This window comes from Dipodomys merriami, unplaced genomic scaffold, assembly GCF_024711535.1.
Source record: "Dipodomys merriami isolate MVZ:Mamm:240054 unplaced genomic scaffold, mDipMer1.0.p SCAF_14, whole genome shotgun sequence".
NCBI classification, from domain to species: domain Eukaryota; kingdom Metazoa; phylum Chordata; class Mammalia; order Rodentia; family Heteromyidae; genus Dipodomys; species Dipodomys merriami.
The window spans coordinates 25,708,684-25,723,415 of NW_027202715.1; the positions used below are offsets into that span (position 1 = coordinate 25,708,684).

At 42.7% G+C, this 14,732-nt stretch overlaps 1 protein-coding gene across 1 annotated transcript in view; it reads left to right on the top strand.

The window, feature by feature from the left end:
- Window positions 1-14,509: 14,509 nt before the first annotated feature.
- Window positions 14,510-14,732, top strand: part of Ank3 (ankyrin 3) — a 557,851-nt gene continuing 557,628 nt past the window's right edge. Inside the window, exon 1 of the mRNA XM_070021046.1 lies at window positions 14,510-14,666. Coding sequence (XP_069877147.1) covers window positions 14,604-14,666 — 63 coding nt within the window. The 5' untranslated portion in view covers window positions 14,510-14,603. The remainder of the gene's footprint in view (window positions 14,667-14,732) is intronic.

Genomic DNA, 14,732 nt, shown 5'->3' on the forward strand with positions numbered 1-14,732 from the left:
TAGCCTTGTGCAGATTTAGAGTAATTTCCTCATTATGACTCATTATCCAATGATGGGAAAAATTAACAACCTTCAAAATTTCATTCTCCTTCCCCTCCCTTTTTTTAAATCAGAAAGAACTTTAACCTGGGTGATTCCTTCAGTTCAAATAAATACACAACCAAACACACTAATGGCATTTTCCTTCTATTTCTAAAATCTCGCAAAACAAGGATAGGATGACTAAACTCATCAATGATTTCCAGAGGCCTAGGACCACAGCAAAAACACTGAAAATACTCTCAGAGGTGACCAGGATAGGGCCTCAGGGAAAATGTCCTAGAAGAAGAACTTGTTCATCCTGTCAAATCATCCAGTTGTTTTGTTTCTTTCTTTTTGAACTACAATTACTTTAATTTTAATCTACACTCAAACTTCTTTATCTTGACTATTTTGCTTGTGGGTGAAGAATTAGTCAGACACTAATTAAATTCCGGGCAAGTTTTAATGAAGGGGTTAAAAAACAATTAAGACAACTTTAGAAATGTTACTCAAGTCTAATTTGAAGAGCACTAAAAATCAACAAGCAACCCAATAAACATACATTTGACCTGCCAGAAAAGTTTACATTATTGCTACTTAATTAGTGGACATCCCCCCAAAGTGTGTGTGTGTGTGTGTGTGTGTGTGTGTGTGTGTGTGTGTGTGTGTGTGTGTTTGTAAGTTTAAGTGTGAACAACTTTGGGAAATGTTATTAGATATGGGTAAAATCTGATTTTTATTCCTTTTGTATTTTTAGCAAATCGTCTAAACTGAAGCTAGAGAGATATTTGTGTTCACTTAATACATTACATTCTTGGCACATAGTAAGTGCAAAACATCAGCCTCTTGAATCTATCATACTAGGTCATTGGGGAAGTTCATTATAGGGCTTCTTTTATAATGAGTAGGTTTTACTTTCACTAGTACTGATGATTCAGGAAGGGTATAATTTGTGTTTGATATTCAAAGTGGTTAGTTAGTACATTTCCCATCTCAAAGCTCCATGGATCCTCTGATCCTACCTCCTACTATGCTGGAATGGCTAATGTGAAGACAGTCATTTGCCTAGGAATGAGCTGGCCTAGGAGGACTGGATGGTAAGGCACTGATACCCTCCACGTGGGCATTAAAAGGATGCATGGTTGATTTGTTTGCTGACTCTTCTTTATCTTTGACTCAGTCACCATCCCCTGGTCTCTCAGCTGCTTATATTATTGTTCTTCTTAGTCACTTTCAGTCTGACTACTCAAAGATACAACCTGTGCTGCCTATAAACATGAAGTTTGCAGTAGGAAGCATACTGGATACATGAGTGAGGTGGGACTGGCAAGACACTTACCCTAAACGAGGCCTCCCTGACCTTGGCACATATGGACAGAGAATTCTGTGGAGAGCTGTGTTGCAGGGGTTCTGCAGCATCCTGGGCCTGTACTCATGGATGCTAAGAACAACCCTATAGGTTTGTGAGAGTTAAAAATATCTCAAGAAGCTGAGTGCAGTGGTACATATATATAATCCCAGCAGGCAGGATGCTGAGGTAGGAAAATCAGTTCAAGGGCAACCTGGCTGGCATATGGAATTCCTGTCTCAAAAAGAAAAGAAAACAAGCAAACAAACTAACAAAAAAGACCAAACTTTCCAGATATTGTGAAATGTGCCCCCAGGGGACAAATTAAAAGCCTCCAGTTGAGAGTCATTGTTCTAGATTTACATTCCACAAGAATAGAAGTTTCTGCTTACTGGTGAGTTTGAAGAGGGCTGTATCCTTATTTCCACATTCTGCACCTTGACCCAAGATAAGAAATAAATCCCCTTCTTCTGCTTTGTACCCCACCAGGACTAAACTGTCGCCAACGGAAGGCTCTCCTTTGCATGTTTATTTAAAAAAATAAATGGAATGAATTTCCATTGCCATCCTCCAATATCTTGCCTGTTTCCTTTCTAATAATTTTGTTGCTTCCTTACTCTTCTGTCCAAAATGGATTTTTTTTTGCCCCCACTCTCCATCCAGATTTCTAGGTTACTGGAAAGCAAAATCTATTTTCTATCTATTGCCAGACTGTCATCCTGGTTGAAATTCTTCCTTCTGTCACACTTCTGAATCTCCCTGAATCTAGTACGTGGTTCTTCTATACTCTTCCCTCTTATTGCTGAATTACTGGGTCATTTCCTTTTGTCTAGTCCTTCTCAGAATTCTCCATCCAAACACACCTGGGAAGGAAATCCATCTGTAGCCCTATCTCTCTGGCCATTCTCCAGAGAGCAAGCCTTGTTTTTTTTTGTTGTTGTTGTTTGTTTGTTTGTTTTTTCTTTCATGACCCATTGAAAAATCCCCTCACCCAGTGAAGCCTAGCATCAGCTCTATGATGAGGTTCTCACTAGCTTGAATCAGAATTACCTGGAGGGCCTGCTAGAATTCCAGTTACTGGGCCCTAACCCCACATTCCTGAAAGACCCAATCATTTGCATGTAGTTCCAGATGATGTTGACACTTCTTAGGATACCTACCATTGCCAGAGGCAGAAGAGCTGAGGGAAAAGCCCTCTAGGTAGACTTGAGAGAGTTAGAATACCACCTAATATAGAGTCCTTGGTTTAGTTCATCTTCATCTAAAAGATCAGTATCTCCTGACAAATTCCATCCAGTCAGCAGCTCCAGGTCAGTTTGGAAAGGGTTGTAAGAAAGCTTCCAGACCTCCAGAACAAAAGTGTCAGACCTTCCAGAATGAAAACATATGACTCTGTAACTTTATCCACATTGAGAGACTTATCCTGGCCTGGTTGAATTTCCAGTTGCACAGATTTTCAGAAGAAGGCTTTACTATATACTCTTTTTGTTGTTGTTGTTTTAGTGAATGAGATTACATTAGCTACTTAGAAATTCATGTTTCTTTATTAAGTAAATAGTGGAAGTTCTCTAAAGGAATCAGAATGAGCATGAGACTTGGAGTGTGAATACCTGGACAATCTGGACTTCTAAATGAGTTGAAAGGCCTGGGCATGTTACCTCGTGGGATTCTGCAAATCCTTAAGATAAGGGGCTAAGATTTACTCTCAGGACCCTTGTAGTGCTGTGACTATTTTTCTCTTCCTTCTTCTTGCTTTCCTTCTTTCCTCCCTCTTTCCCTTCCTTCTGTTAGTTTTTAGTTTATTTTTCAGATAGTCTTAATGCCTTGGGCCAGGGCTGAACTCAGAACATTATCCTCTGATCTCCACATCCTGAGTAGCTGAGATTATAGGTGTTAATTCCTATACCCAATTAGCGCTAATTTTAGAAACACTTCATTGAACAAGAACATAAAAAATCCTGGCCCTAGGCTTTGACCATGGCAAACTGGACACTCCAGGGATTTCCTTCTCAAATGAGGTAGTTTATGTCATCTTTTAACATACCAAATGTAGTAGGCTGAATAATGACCCCCAAATATACCCAGATCCTAATTCCTAGAATCTACGATGTTACCTTATGTGGTAATAGGAACTATGCTGAAGTGATTACACACACACACACACACACACACACACACACACACACACACACATATGAGTATCATCCAGCCATAAACAAGAATAAAATTAGGTGTCCTGCAGGAACACCTAAACCAGCCTGAGGAAGACAAGTATTACATGTTCTCTTTCATATGTGGCTAGATCTAAAAACAAAAAAGACACAAGTTTAAACTAGGAGACTGTTTGGATGGTGGGATCAATGAGAAGTGGGAGTGGAAACCTATGGGAAGTGGGAAGGTGAAGGGAGAGGTATTTATGACTTAGTATTTCATAGGGCAATGCATATAACTGAGGTACTTCAAATGCATGTGTGAAAATAGAATAATAAATCCAATTAAAATTGTCCCATGAAGGGAGGAGAGAGGATATGAAAGGGGACTAGAAGGGGTGGAATTTAGTCAAAGTATATTATATATACGTATGGAAATAGGAACACCTTTTGTACAACTAACATACATTAATATAAAAGAGAAAAGAAGAAAAGAGAAAGATAAGGAAAAAAAGAAGAAGAGAAAGATAAGGAAAAAAAGAAAAGAGAAAGATAAGGAAAAGAGGAGGAGAAGGAGGAGGAAGAGGAGGAAGAGAAGGAGGAGGAGGGAGGAGAAAGAGGAGGAGGAGGAGGAGGCCACATGACAACACCCACGGGGAGAAAGTGATATGATGTGCATGTATCAGCCAAAGTATAACTAACCTTTAGAAGCTGGGAGGCAGTGCGCAGCTTCTCCCTTACAGCCTCTAGAAGGAGTCTACCCACTGGTACCAATTCCACCCTGGTGGACTTGTTCAAATATCTAACATCCAGACCTGAAAGAGACCCTGTGCCTCATCAGATGGCAGGTTAACCCAAAGCTTGGTCATATAGTGGGTGCTTCTAAAATGGTATGAGTGCATAAGGAACTATAAGAACAGGATCTTGAGTTGTGGAAAGAAGGGGGAGGAAGAGCACTTATCAAAGTAAGCCTACTTCCTTCATTCTCTGAGTCCTTGTTTTCATCTATCTTGTTTTCAGTCCTCGAATTCATCTATCTACACTTCATCTCACTGAGGTGCGTGAAGTTCATTTTTGTTGCTGTTGCAGGGGTCAGATCGGTGATTCCAATTCTACTGCCATTTGCCACTAGCATCTCCAAATACAGTCTATGCCTATATAGCCTTCCTTAGTTCTATTGTCCCTGACAACTGATCATTATTTCCTACAGATCCTCCCCAGGAATCAGTGGCTGTAACAGACTTGATATCAAAGGTATCGGTTTATTTAGGACCTATTATGTGGCAGGTGCTTTACATATGGTATCACTTATTGTTACAGCAGCAATAAGAAGTAGGTGTGATATCCTGGTACAAGGGCTCATGCCTATCAATTCTACCTACTTGGGAGGCAGAGGTCAGGAGGATTGCTGTGTAAGGTGAGCCTGGGCAAAAGTTTTGCAAGACCTCATCTTAAGATGTGGTAATGTATGCCCATCCTCCTGGCTCTGCAGGAATCATTAATAGTAGGATCACAATCTGGTCCAGTTGAGGCATAAATGTAAGACCCTATTTAAAAATAAAATAAAGGAGCATGGTTTGATTGGTTGAGTGCATGCATACAAGGCCAAACACCAGTACCACAAACTCAAAACCACTGGATGCTGGTGGCACATGCCTATAATCTTACCTACTCCAGGAGGCTGAGATCTCAGAATGGAGTCTCAAAGCTAGTTGAGGTAGACAAACATAGAGACCCCAATTAACCAGAATACGAGCCATGACTGAGAGGAGCTGAATTCTAGCATGCTCGTGCATGTGCACATGCACACACACACACACACACACACACACACACGATAGAATTATTATATCTTCTTACAACTAAGGCTCAAATCGTAATAATAATCAGTGCTGGAGGCCAGATTCAAACAAGGTCATCTTGATACCAAACTCTTCCCATAGTTCAAAAACAAAACTTACCCCAAAGTACTTGGCAAGATGCTTGGCAAATGCTAAGACTTAACATTAGCTTCTGCAACCATTATCTGTTTACATATATCTTAGGGCCCAGAAGATGGATTCGAAGTCAAGAAGATACTATTCTGCTCCTTCATCTTCCTCTCCCACATGTCTGAATATTTCTAGAAAAGAGAAAATAAAGGAGCTTCAACCAAAAGAGAAAACTAACAGAGGATGCCGCTGGCATCCTGTCACACTGATCTACTGTCTGCCTGCATTGTTCCCATGTCAGAAACGTCCACACTTTCTGCTATATACATAGTCCTGTCCAGGAGAAAGAGAAGGTGAAGGGCATAGATGGGGGAGGGGAGAAAATTGAGAACCCTTCCCTGCAAAAAAAAAAAAAAAAAAAAAAATATATATATATATATATATATATATATATATATATATATATATATATATACCTCTTTTCTTATTTTCTTGGACTCTGAAAGTGATGAGCAGGTAAGACAAGAGAGTGGCACCCGTGGTCCCTTACTACCATCTCTGACTGGTAGTGGGCATCACTAGTTGATAATGGTACCCTTCTCTTTCTATCAATTTAGAACAATCATTGTAGAGGAGACTTATCTCGCGTGTGGAATAATGCATGGGTTTATCAATGAGGTATTCTGTGAAATCTTTCCACATTGGGAATCTACTTAGCACATTCTGAATTGTACCCATCCACTAAAGCCATGTCCATCTTAACTATTTTAAGAAGCCTTCCCTGATATTTATCTCTCTAAATTTTTCTTGAATAGTGACTTAGCCAGATTTTGTGGAGACCAAAATTTGACACAACAGCTCTATAATATTTTCTAAACAGAAAATGGAAAGATAAGTCAGTTTTTCCTTTAGGTTGTTCTTGAGAACAGTTTATTTTGGCTTCATTCTTATTATTAATAACTGCATATAAAATCAAGTGGTTCCCTAATTTAGGCAAACCACTATCAATTTTCTTTACTATATGAGGACTAAGATTTCAGAATCTTTCAACTGTTCTGGGTAGGTATCTAATTGGAAACTTCCTTATGTCTGATACTATATTCATCAATCCATGTCTCCTCAGTATCTTCATGGCCTTAAATTTTATTTCTAGGAAGACTGTAAGGACTGACCCATGAGGTCTTTGCCAACGACACTTAGTAGGTTTCTTGGAGAATCAAGTTCAGCAAGTTCCTTCCCTTGTACCTAGTCAGGCACCCCTCAGTGGATGAAGTTATGTTTCTTTTGAAGAAGAACAGAAGCCAGGCCTTCTGCTCAGATGTGTATCTAGTATTGGCTGTTTAATTTTGCTCGGAGTAATAACTTTGTCCTCAGAAAACTGAGTCCTTGAAAAATGTCATGATGCTACCCAAGTTTGCTCCATTCAAATATATACACTTTGTATCTCCTGATCTTCCTATCTAGTTTTGAATGCTCAGAATGTCCTGGGTAGAATACCCTTAGAATAGCTCTAAGCTTCAGTCCTCTAGAAAATTCCTGTAAGAATGAAAAAGAAATACACATTTAATGAATGAATACGTGAGTGAAAATTATAGGTCTAAGAATCTCTAAATATCTTGGTAACTCATTTCTAGATTTCTGGTACAAATGGTGTTCATGACAATGTGACTTATTTAAACTGAATTCCAGATTTATCTTTTTGCCCTCTGGGATTAAATCTTGGTGAACTGTAGAAGGTTAGCACAAGAAGTCACCGTGACACTTGCATAATTGAGTCCTGTCTTGGGTTGGGAAGATAAGAAAACTAGGGTTGAAAAAGTTAAAGCTAGTCATGTTTGGTAGTAGGTGACTTGAATCCCAGTACCTCAGAGACTGAGGAAGGAGGATTTTAAGATCAAAACCACCCTGGGCTACATAGCAGAACCCTGTTTAAAAAAAAAAGACAAAAAAACTAAGACAAGAAAATTAAAGGAAAAATGAGGTTATAGTTAAGTCCTGTGACCATTATTCTAAATCCAAAAGAGATCTAAGGATTGGGTTTGAAGCTGATGTAGGCAAGTAAGTCAGTGAGAATCTTTTCTCCAATTTTAACCAGGGAAAATCCTAGAAGTGTGGCTCAAGTGGTGAACTATCAGCCTTGAGCAGAAAAACTAAGCAAAAGCATGAGGCCCTGAGTTCTACATGAACTACAAAATGCTGAGTTCTACATGAACTACAAAATGAACTCAATAAATAAAACACAATTCTGTCATTCTACTTAACTTTGATATTATATATATTGCTAAGTCATGATCTTCATTGTGTATTTAGAAATAGGAATTTCTACCCAGTTGGCCCATAGCTGAGGGGAAATACCAAAAATCCACAAGAGAAAACATTTTGGTTCAGCTTTTTGCTTGGTGAGCTGTTTTCCCTCATAAAATTTACACATTAATGGACCTGTTTCTTCATACTATCACATTCTTCATGGTTAGTGGTGACCAAGTCTACTGGAGAAATGCTTTTCTATTACTTTCCTATTTTATGAAATCCACATACCTTCACTAACCATCATTTCCTGAAAGATTCTCCCAGGCTCAATCTTTATAGACTAGCATTGGCTTCCTGGTTGACTGGAGATTTCATAGACAACATGGGAAAAATCAGCCTATCTATCTTGGCAACAGCTAAGTATTGTTAGGATTTAATTGTTAAGATTTAATTATGGTAGGAGCAAGTCTGAGAGGAATGGAGAGTCTAATTGTTGTTTTGGAGAAATGTCACAAGGAGAAGCGGCGCCAGGGCTTAAAGTAGTAGAGCACTAGCCTTGAGCAAAAGAGCTCAGGGACAGGGTTCAGACCTACAACTGACAAGAAAAAAAATATCACAAGGGCAAAAGCTGAGCGATAGACCTGAGAAGAAAATGCATACAGTTCTCTTTCTACCAGAGCTTCCTCAGATAACATCAGGTGATTTGAGGGAAGGGGGCAACTGAGTCACATGTTTGTCTTTTCTTTCTTTCTTTCTTTCTTTCTTTCTTTCTTTCTTTCTTTCTTTCTTTCTTTCTTTCTTTCTTTCTTTCTCCTTCCTTCCTTCTTTCCTTCCTTCCTTCCCTTCCTTTCCTTCCTTCCTTCCCTTCCCTCCCTGCTTCTCTCTCTCTCTTTCTTCTCTCTTTCTCTTTCTCTCTCTTTCTTTCTTTCTTTCTTTCTTTCTTTCTTTCTTTCTTTCTTTCTTTCTTTCTTTCTTTCTTTCTTTCTTTCTTTCTTTCTTTCTTTCTTTCTTTCTTTCTTTTTCTTTCTTGTGGGGCTTGAACTCTGGGCCTGGGCACTGTCCCTGAGCTCTTCAGCTCTAGGCTAGCTCTCTACCACTTGAGCCACAGTGTCACTTCCAACTTTTTCTGTTTATGTGGTGCTGAGGAATTGAACCCAGGGCTTCATGCATGAGAGGCAAGCATTCTACCACTGAGCCACCTTCCCAGCCCTTTTTTAAAAATTGTCAGTTGGAGGACTTGAACACAGATCCTGTATGCTGTCCCTGAGCTCTTTTGCTCAAGGCTAGCACTCAATCACTTTGAGCCACAGCACCACTTCGGCTTTCTGGTGGTTAATTGTAGATAAGAGTCTCTCAGACTTTCCTGCCTGGGTTGGCTTTGAACTATGATCCTCAGATCTCAGCCGCCTGAGTAGCTAGGATTACAGGCATGAGCCACAGGAGCCCAGCCAGCATGTTTTCTTTTCAGTTCTTTTTCTCTGCATCTGTTAACATCTAAGAACCAGTTTTCACACACTTTTACCACTAGCTCAGATTCCTTTAGATCAGAGAGTGAGGGCCTCAGGTTGAATAGAGAAGAAAATAAGAAAATCATAAGAATATTTTGGTTTTACCATGCATGTAAAAGCACCTTTCCATTAAGATACTAAGATAAAATTATTTTTAGCTAAGTGCTGGTTGCTCATGCCTGTAATCTTAGCTACTTAGTAGGCTGATATCCAGAGGACTGAGGTTTGAAGCCAGCCAGGACTTTGTCTCCAATTAACCAGCAAAATACCAGAGTAGAGTTGTGGCTCAAATAGTAGAGCACCAGCTGAGCAAACAAGCTGAATCAGCAAGCTGAGTAAGTTCAAGGCCCTGAGTTCAAGCCCAGGTACCAGCAAACATTATATCTATCTATCTATATCTATATCTCTATATATATCCATCCATATATAGAGTAGATTCATTTAAATTAAAACATTATGCAACCAATGATGACAAATTTGTGTAAATTGGGTTTGTAACATACAGTTAGAAACCCCTAAATCAGCCAGGTATTAGTGGCTCTTGCTTGTAATAGGAGCTACTCAGGAGGCTAAGATCTGAGGATTCCAGTTCAAAGGCAGCTAGGACAGACCAATTTGGGAGACTCTTATCTCCAATTAAAAAAGTGGAGCTGTAGATCAAGAGGTAGAGTACCAAGATGAAAAGCTAAGGGACAACATGCAGACTCTGAGTTTAAGCCCCAGTACTGGCACGCACACACACACACACACACACACACACACACACACACACACACACACACACACACACACACACACACACGAAATTAAATCCCTTTTCCCTCAGTCTTTCTTTTTTATCCCCTCCCCCAGTTCTTCCTTCTTTCTCTATCCTCTTCCTTTCTCCATCATTCACCAACCATGTGTTCCTAGTGGATAATGTGCCTGAGAGAGGACAAGGCACTGTGAACCTAGAAATCCAGCAATTCTGACATCATCCCCTTCCTTCTCCTCCTCCTTGGACCTCTGGAGACCAACTGTTACTGTCCAGTGAGAAACTTGATGTGCACACCAGGGATAGTGTGGCCCAGGATGGCCATGGGAGAGGCAAAGAGAGGGATCAGGTTTTGACCTTGGGGATCTGTCCTATGAAATACAGTCCAAGTTCACAAACATAGCTTTGATTTATTCAGCAAACTCTATTGTGCCAGACTGTGTCAGGCACTGGGGATTTTGACATGGAAAAGATAAAATGGAAGCATTAAGAATTACTATGTGAGGGGCTGGGAAGGTGGCTCAGTGGTAGAGTGCTTGCCTTGCATGCATGAGGCCCTGGGTTCAATTCCTCAGCACCACATAAGCAGAAAAAAAAAAAAAAAAAAAAAAGAATTACTATGTGAAGGAAAGACAGACAAGGGAAGCATGGGGCAGATGTGCTCACCAGTCTGAAATTTTTAGTGTGTCTGCATTGTAACTTATATAAAGGGTATGTAGAAGTGCCCATAATTTAAATATGAGTAGCACACTCATTGGAATACCGACGCTAAATGGCCTCAGATCCATGTGAGTTAGGTTTTTGTAATGTTTTTAGGGGTTATGAATTGCAGTAATTATAATTGCACGATGAGATGGTTAGAAGAACAAAGAAAAGGCAGTGATCCATGCTTTAATATAAAAGGTTCATGGGGCTGGGAAGGTGGCTCAGTGGTAGAGCGCTTGCCTTGCATGCTCAAGGCCCTGGGTTCGATTCCTCAGCACCACATAAGCAAAAAAAAAAAAAAAAAAAGCCGGAAGTGGCGCTGTGGCTCAAGTGGTAGAGCGCTAGCCTTGAGCTGAAGACCTGAGGGACAGTGCCCAGGCCCAGAGTTCAGGCCCCACAACCGGACCCAAAAAAAAAAAAAAAAAAAAGGTTCAGGGAGGGATGGGTTTTCTGAGTGGGTTCATGATGGATGAGTAGGAGTGAATCAGATATTTCCGATAGGGAGGCACAGGACTGGAGGGGAGATAGGGCTTTTTTTCTTAGGGAAATACCCTATGGAAAGATGGTGGGTTTTGGGTTTAAATCAGAATGGTGGTGTGTGTGGAATGTCTGTGAGAGCTGGGGAGGGGATAAGTCAGAAACTCCATACTGCTACAGAGATCCAGAGAACACAGGGATCCATGCTAAGTAAGCATTTTGTGGACATTACTGGGGGTTTGAACTCAGGGCCTTGCACTTGCAAGGTACACACTTTATCCTTAGAGTCACATTCCTATCCCTTTTATTGCTTTATTTTTCAGATAAGGTCTTCTCTTCTGCTTTTTCCTGCCCACCTTCCCCCACCCCCAGGCTGACCTCTGACTATGATCATCCTACCTGTGCTTCCTGCATAGCTAGAATTACAGACATGCACCATCATGCCAAGTTTGTTTGTTGAGATGGAAGTCTCACTAACTTTTTGCCTTTAACTTCATTCATCCCAGTCTCTGCTTCCGAGTTGCTGAGGTTACAGGCATGTGTTACCATGTCCAGCCTAAGCTTACCAACGTTTCTTCCAAATGATGCAGACAGCAACCACACCACTGTCATAGTATATATTTAGAAAGTTTGTGATTTTAGGAAATTCACAGAATTTGAGGACAAAGCTGACTAGGAAGCTATTGAAGTTGCCTAGATGACAGGTGATGAGACAAATGGAGGTTGGCATTGTTCGGCACAAAATCATTGCTTAAGTCATAGCAACTTGAGATTAAAGGCAGATATAGAGTAGGGCTAGCTAAAAAGAGATTTTAACAAATTGTCGTGTGAGGGAATAGACACAGCAAGCATATGCATGCATTCCAGCCTAAGAGGGAACAGTTGGAAGAATGACTTAGGATGTAGTATCTGATTGGGCTTGAAGCTAGATGGACAGTTTCCTCATCTAGCTTTGGTTTAGTTTTGTATTCTTGAGCTTGAACTCAGAGCCTGCTTTGAGGCTGGTGCTCTGCCACTTGAGCAAGGCTTCTAGCTGGCTACATGGAGATGCCGTCTCACAGACTTTTCTGCCCAGGCTGGCATGGAGCTGTGGTCTTCTCGGTCTTAGCCACTTGATTAGTGAGAAATATAGGCATGAGCCCCAGACACCCCAGTGTAGTTTCAGTTTTTAAATGTATGAAGCTGCTGCCAGATTCGTAGTTACTTCTTGTCGTCAGCTTTTCCAGTTGTGCTGTAGCTGCCTCTCGGGAGGAGGTGGTTCCTCTTGAAGCACAGGGCCAGGTAAACTGACAGGAATAGTTCTGCCGGAAAGCCATATCTTTCTGGACCGTCTCCCAGGTGCTGCTTCTTGGGCCAACTTCTTATGGAGCTTTTCTACCTTCCTCCCTCTATTGTCTGCCTGATTGGCTGCTTGCCCCCCTGCTTTAAGGTGGATCTGCTGTACAGGTACCAGAGTTCTGGCTTATAAAATACCTGTGTGGGCAGGATTTAGCTAGTTAATGCTCTTCCCCAGCCAGTTATCATCTACTTCACGTCTGTAACTTAGTGCTACCAAGTCCTATAAACACTGGGATAGGTGAAGCACCAGGCTGGGCACAATGCAAGGTACAAGGAATTCCCTTAAAATCCAAAGCAGGTGATGGCCTTTTAAATAGTGCTAACTGCGGTTCTTAAAACCTTTGGCAACATACAGAGGCTGCATGAGGTAGCACACAAAACTTCACATAAAATTTCAGAGCGATTATTGGACTTGCTAAATTGGGAAGCAGTTTATAAAACTCAAATCTGAACTCTGGAGTCATTTGCTGCTGTATGAATTTGTGACCTGGGCCAAATGAATGTTGGGGAGACTCAAGTTTCCAGATTGGAGTCTCTGGTGTGCAAGGATTTTGTGAAGATGAAATAAGTTAATTATACTGAGCACAGTGTCCAACACAGGTGAAGCCTCTTAAACAGTGTTTTGGAGGAAATGGGGTGGGCGTGAAGTCAGGGCACAGCTAGCTCACGGCCGTGTTCTTCTGATAAAAGAGCTATTCTGGTCCTTGGTTGCGTCTAGTTAGCATACTTACAAGCATCATCTTACCTTTAGATGCTTTGTTTTATCTCTCTCACCTGAGTGATTTACTCTTCTGAAGCAAGTATATATTTACTTCTAGATCCTTGCTTGAAAGGGAAACTTTGGATCCCTACCAGGACTTGAAAACCAGCTTTAATTGCCATAAATAGAAAGTAACAATAACAATAAACAATGAAAGAAAAAAAGTTATGTCTCCTAGTTAAATATCAAATGCTTGCCTAGGGCTGGTCTCTGGATGATTTTTTTTTTTTTTTTTTAGTGGGGGGACGGGAAGTTTAGCTACTGTTTTGGAGAAAACTTTCTGATAGAAGAAGGAAAAGAATCAGAGCGAGAAGTAAATTGCTCACGGTATGGTTTGCAGTCACTTAATGCCCTGGGCCAGGCTTGACATAAAGGCACTAAGGCATCCCATGTGACTACAGTCTTAGCTTTGGGAGACACTGGGTGTGCTCAGGCGCTCCTCCATCCCACCCAGCAGGATAATGGGGTTTGTGGGGCCCACCTGTCCCGCCAGCCAGCTTTGTGGAAAAGTGGCGCAAGCGCTTGCAAACCCTTGTCACCTGAGCTCCTAGAAACAAGGACACTCAGAGGTCTGGCTCCCTGTTGCCTGGCTGGATCCGGCTCAGGGTCTGCCTCACACCTGGGCTGTTCCGGAGTGGAGGTTTATTTTTATGGCCTACGTGGCTGGAGCGATGGAGTGTCGCGTGCTCCGCGGCGGTGGTGAGGTTTTGGAAGGGGTCGGTGTGGACGTTGTTTCGAAGCTGTCTGTCTGTCTGGCACTGCTACAGCTGACTACTTAGTAAAAGAAGCAGAAACCATTGCCCAAGGAGTGTGTTTCCCTTCCACCCAAAGGAAGGATCAATGAATCCGAGCCGGGGCTTTGACGATGATCGTGGAATGCATTCAGCAGCAGGAGGGGAGAGGAGGAACCGGACTGGCCCCCGTGTGTGTGTGTGTGTGTGTGTGTGTGTGCGTGTGTGTGTGTGTGTGTGTATGTGTGTGCGCGCGCGTGCCCGGAGTGCCCTCCGCTCTCCCCCGCCACCCCGAGGGGCCCCCCTTCCACCCCGACTCTCGGTCCGGCGCGGAGCGGCCCGGGGCGCACGCGGGTCCCCTCGGCCCCGCCGCCGCGCCCCTAACCTGAGCGGTTCCGCCCCTCGGGCGCACCGGTGGCGCGGGCACCTGGCGGGCGCCGCGGCCACGGCCGGGGGAGGAGCCGCGGCGGCGGGGCGGGCGTCGCCGAGCCGCGCTCAGCAATCGGGAGCCGCGGCCGAACTTTAGCCCAAGAAGTCCGAACGCGCGTGGAGGGGGAACGGGAGGAGCGGGACGGGGGCGGAGAACCGAGTTCCTGGAAGGAGCCGCCGCCGCCGCCGCGCCCGCACAACATGGCCTCCTCCTCCTCCACCTCCTGGTCTCCCGCGGGCGCCGAGGGCACCGCTCCCGCGCAGGTGAGCGCCGCGCCCCCCACCCCCACCTGTGGCTGCCTGCGGCCCGGGGCGTGGGGACTTGGGGCG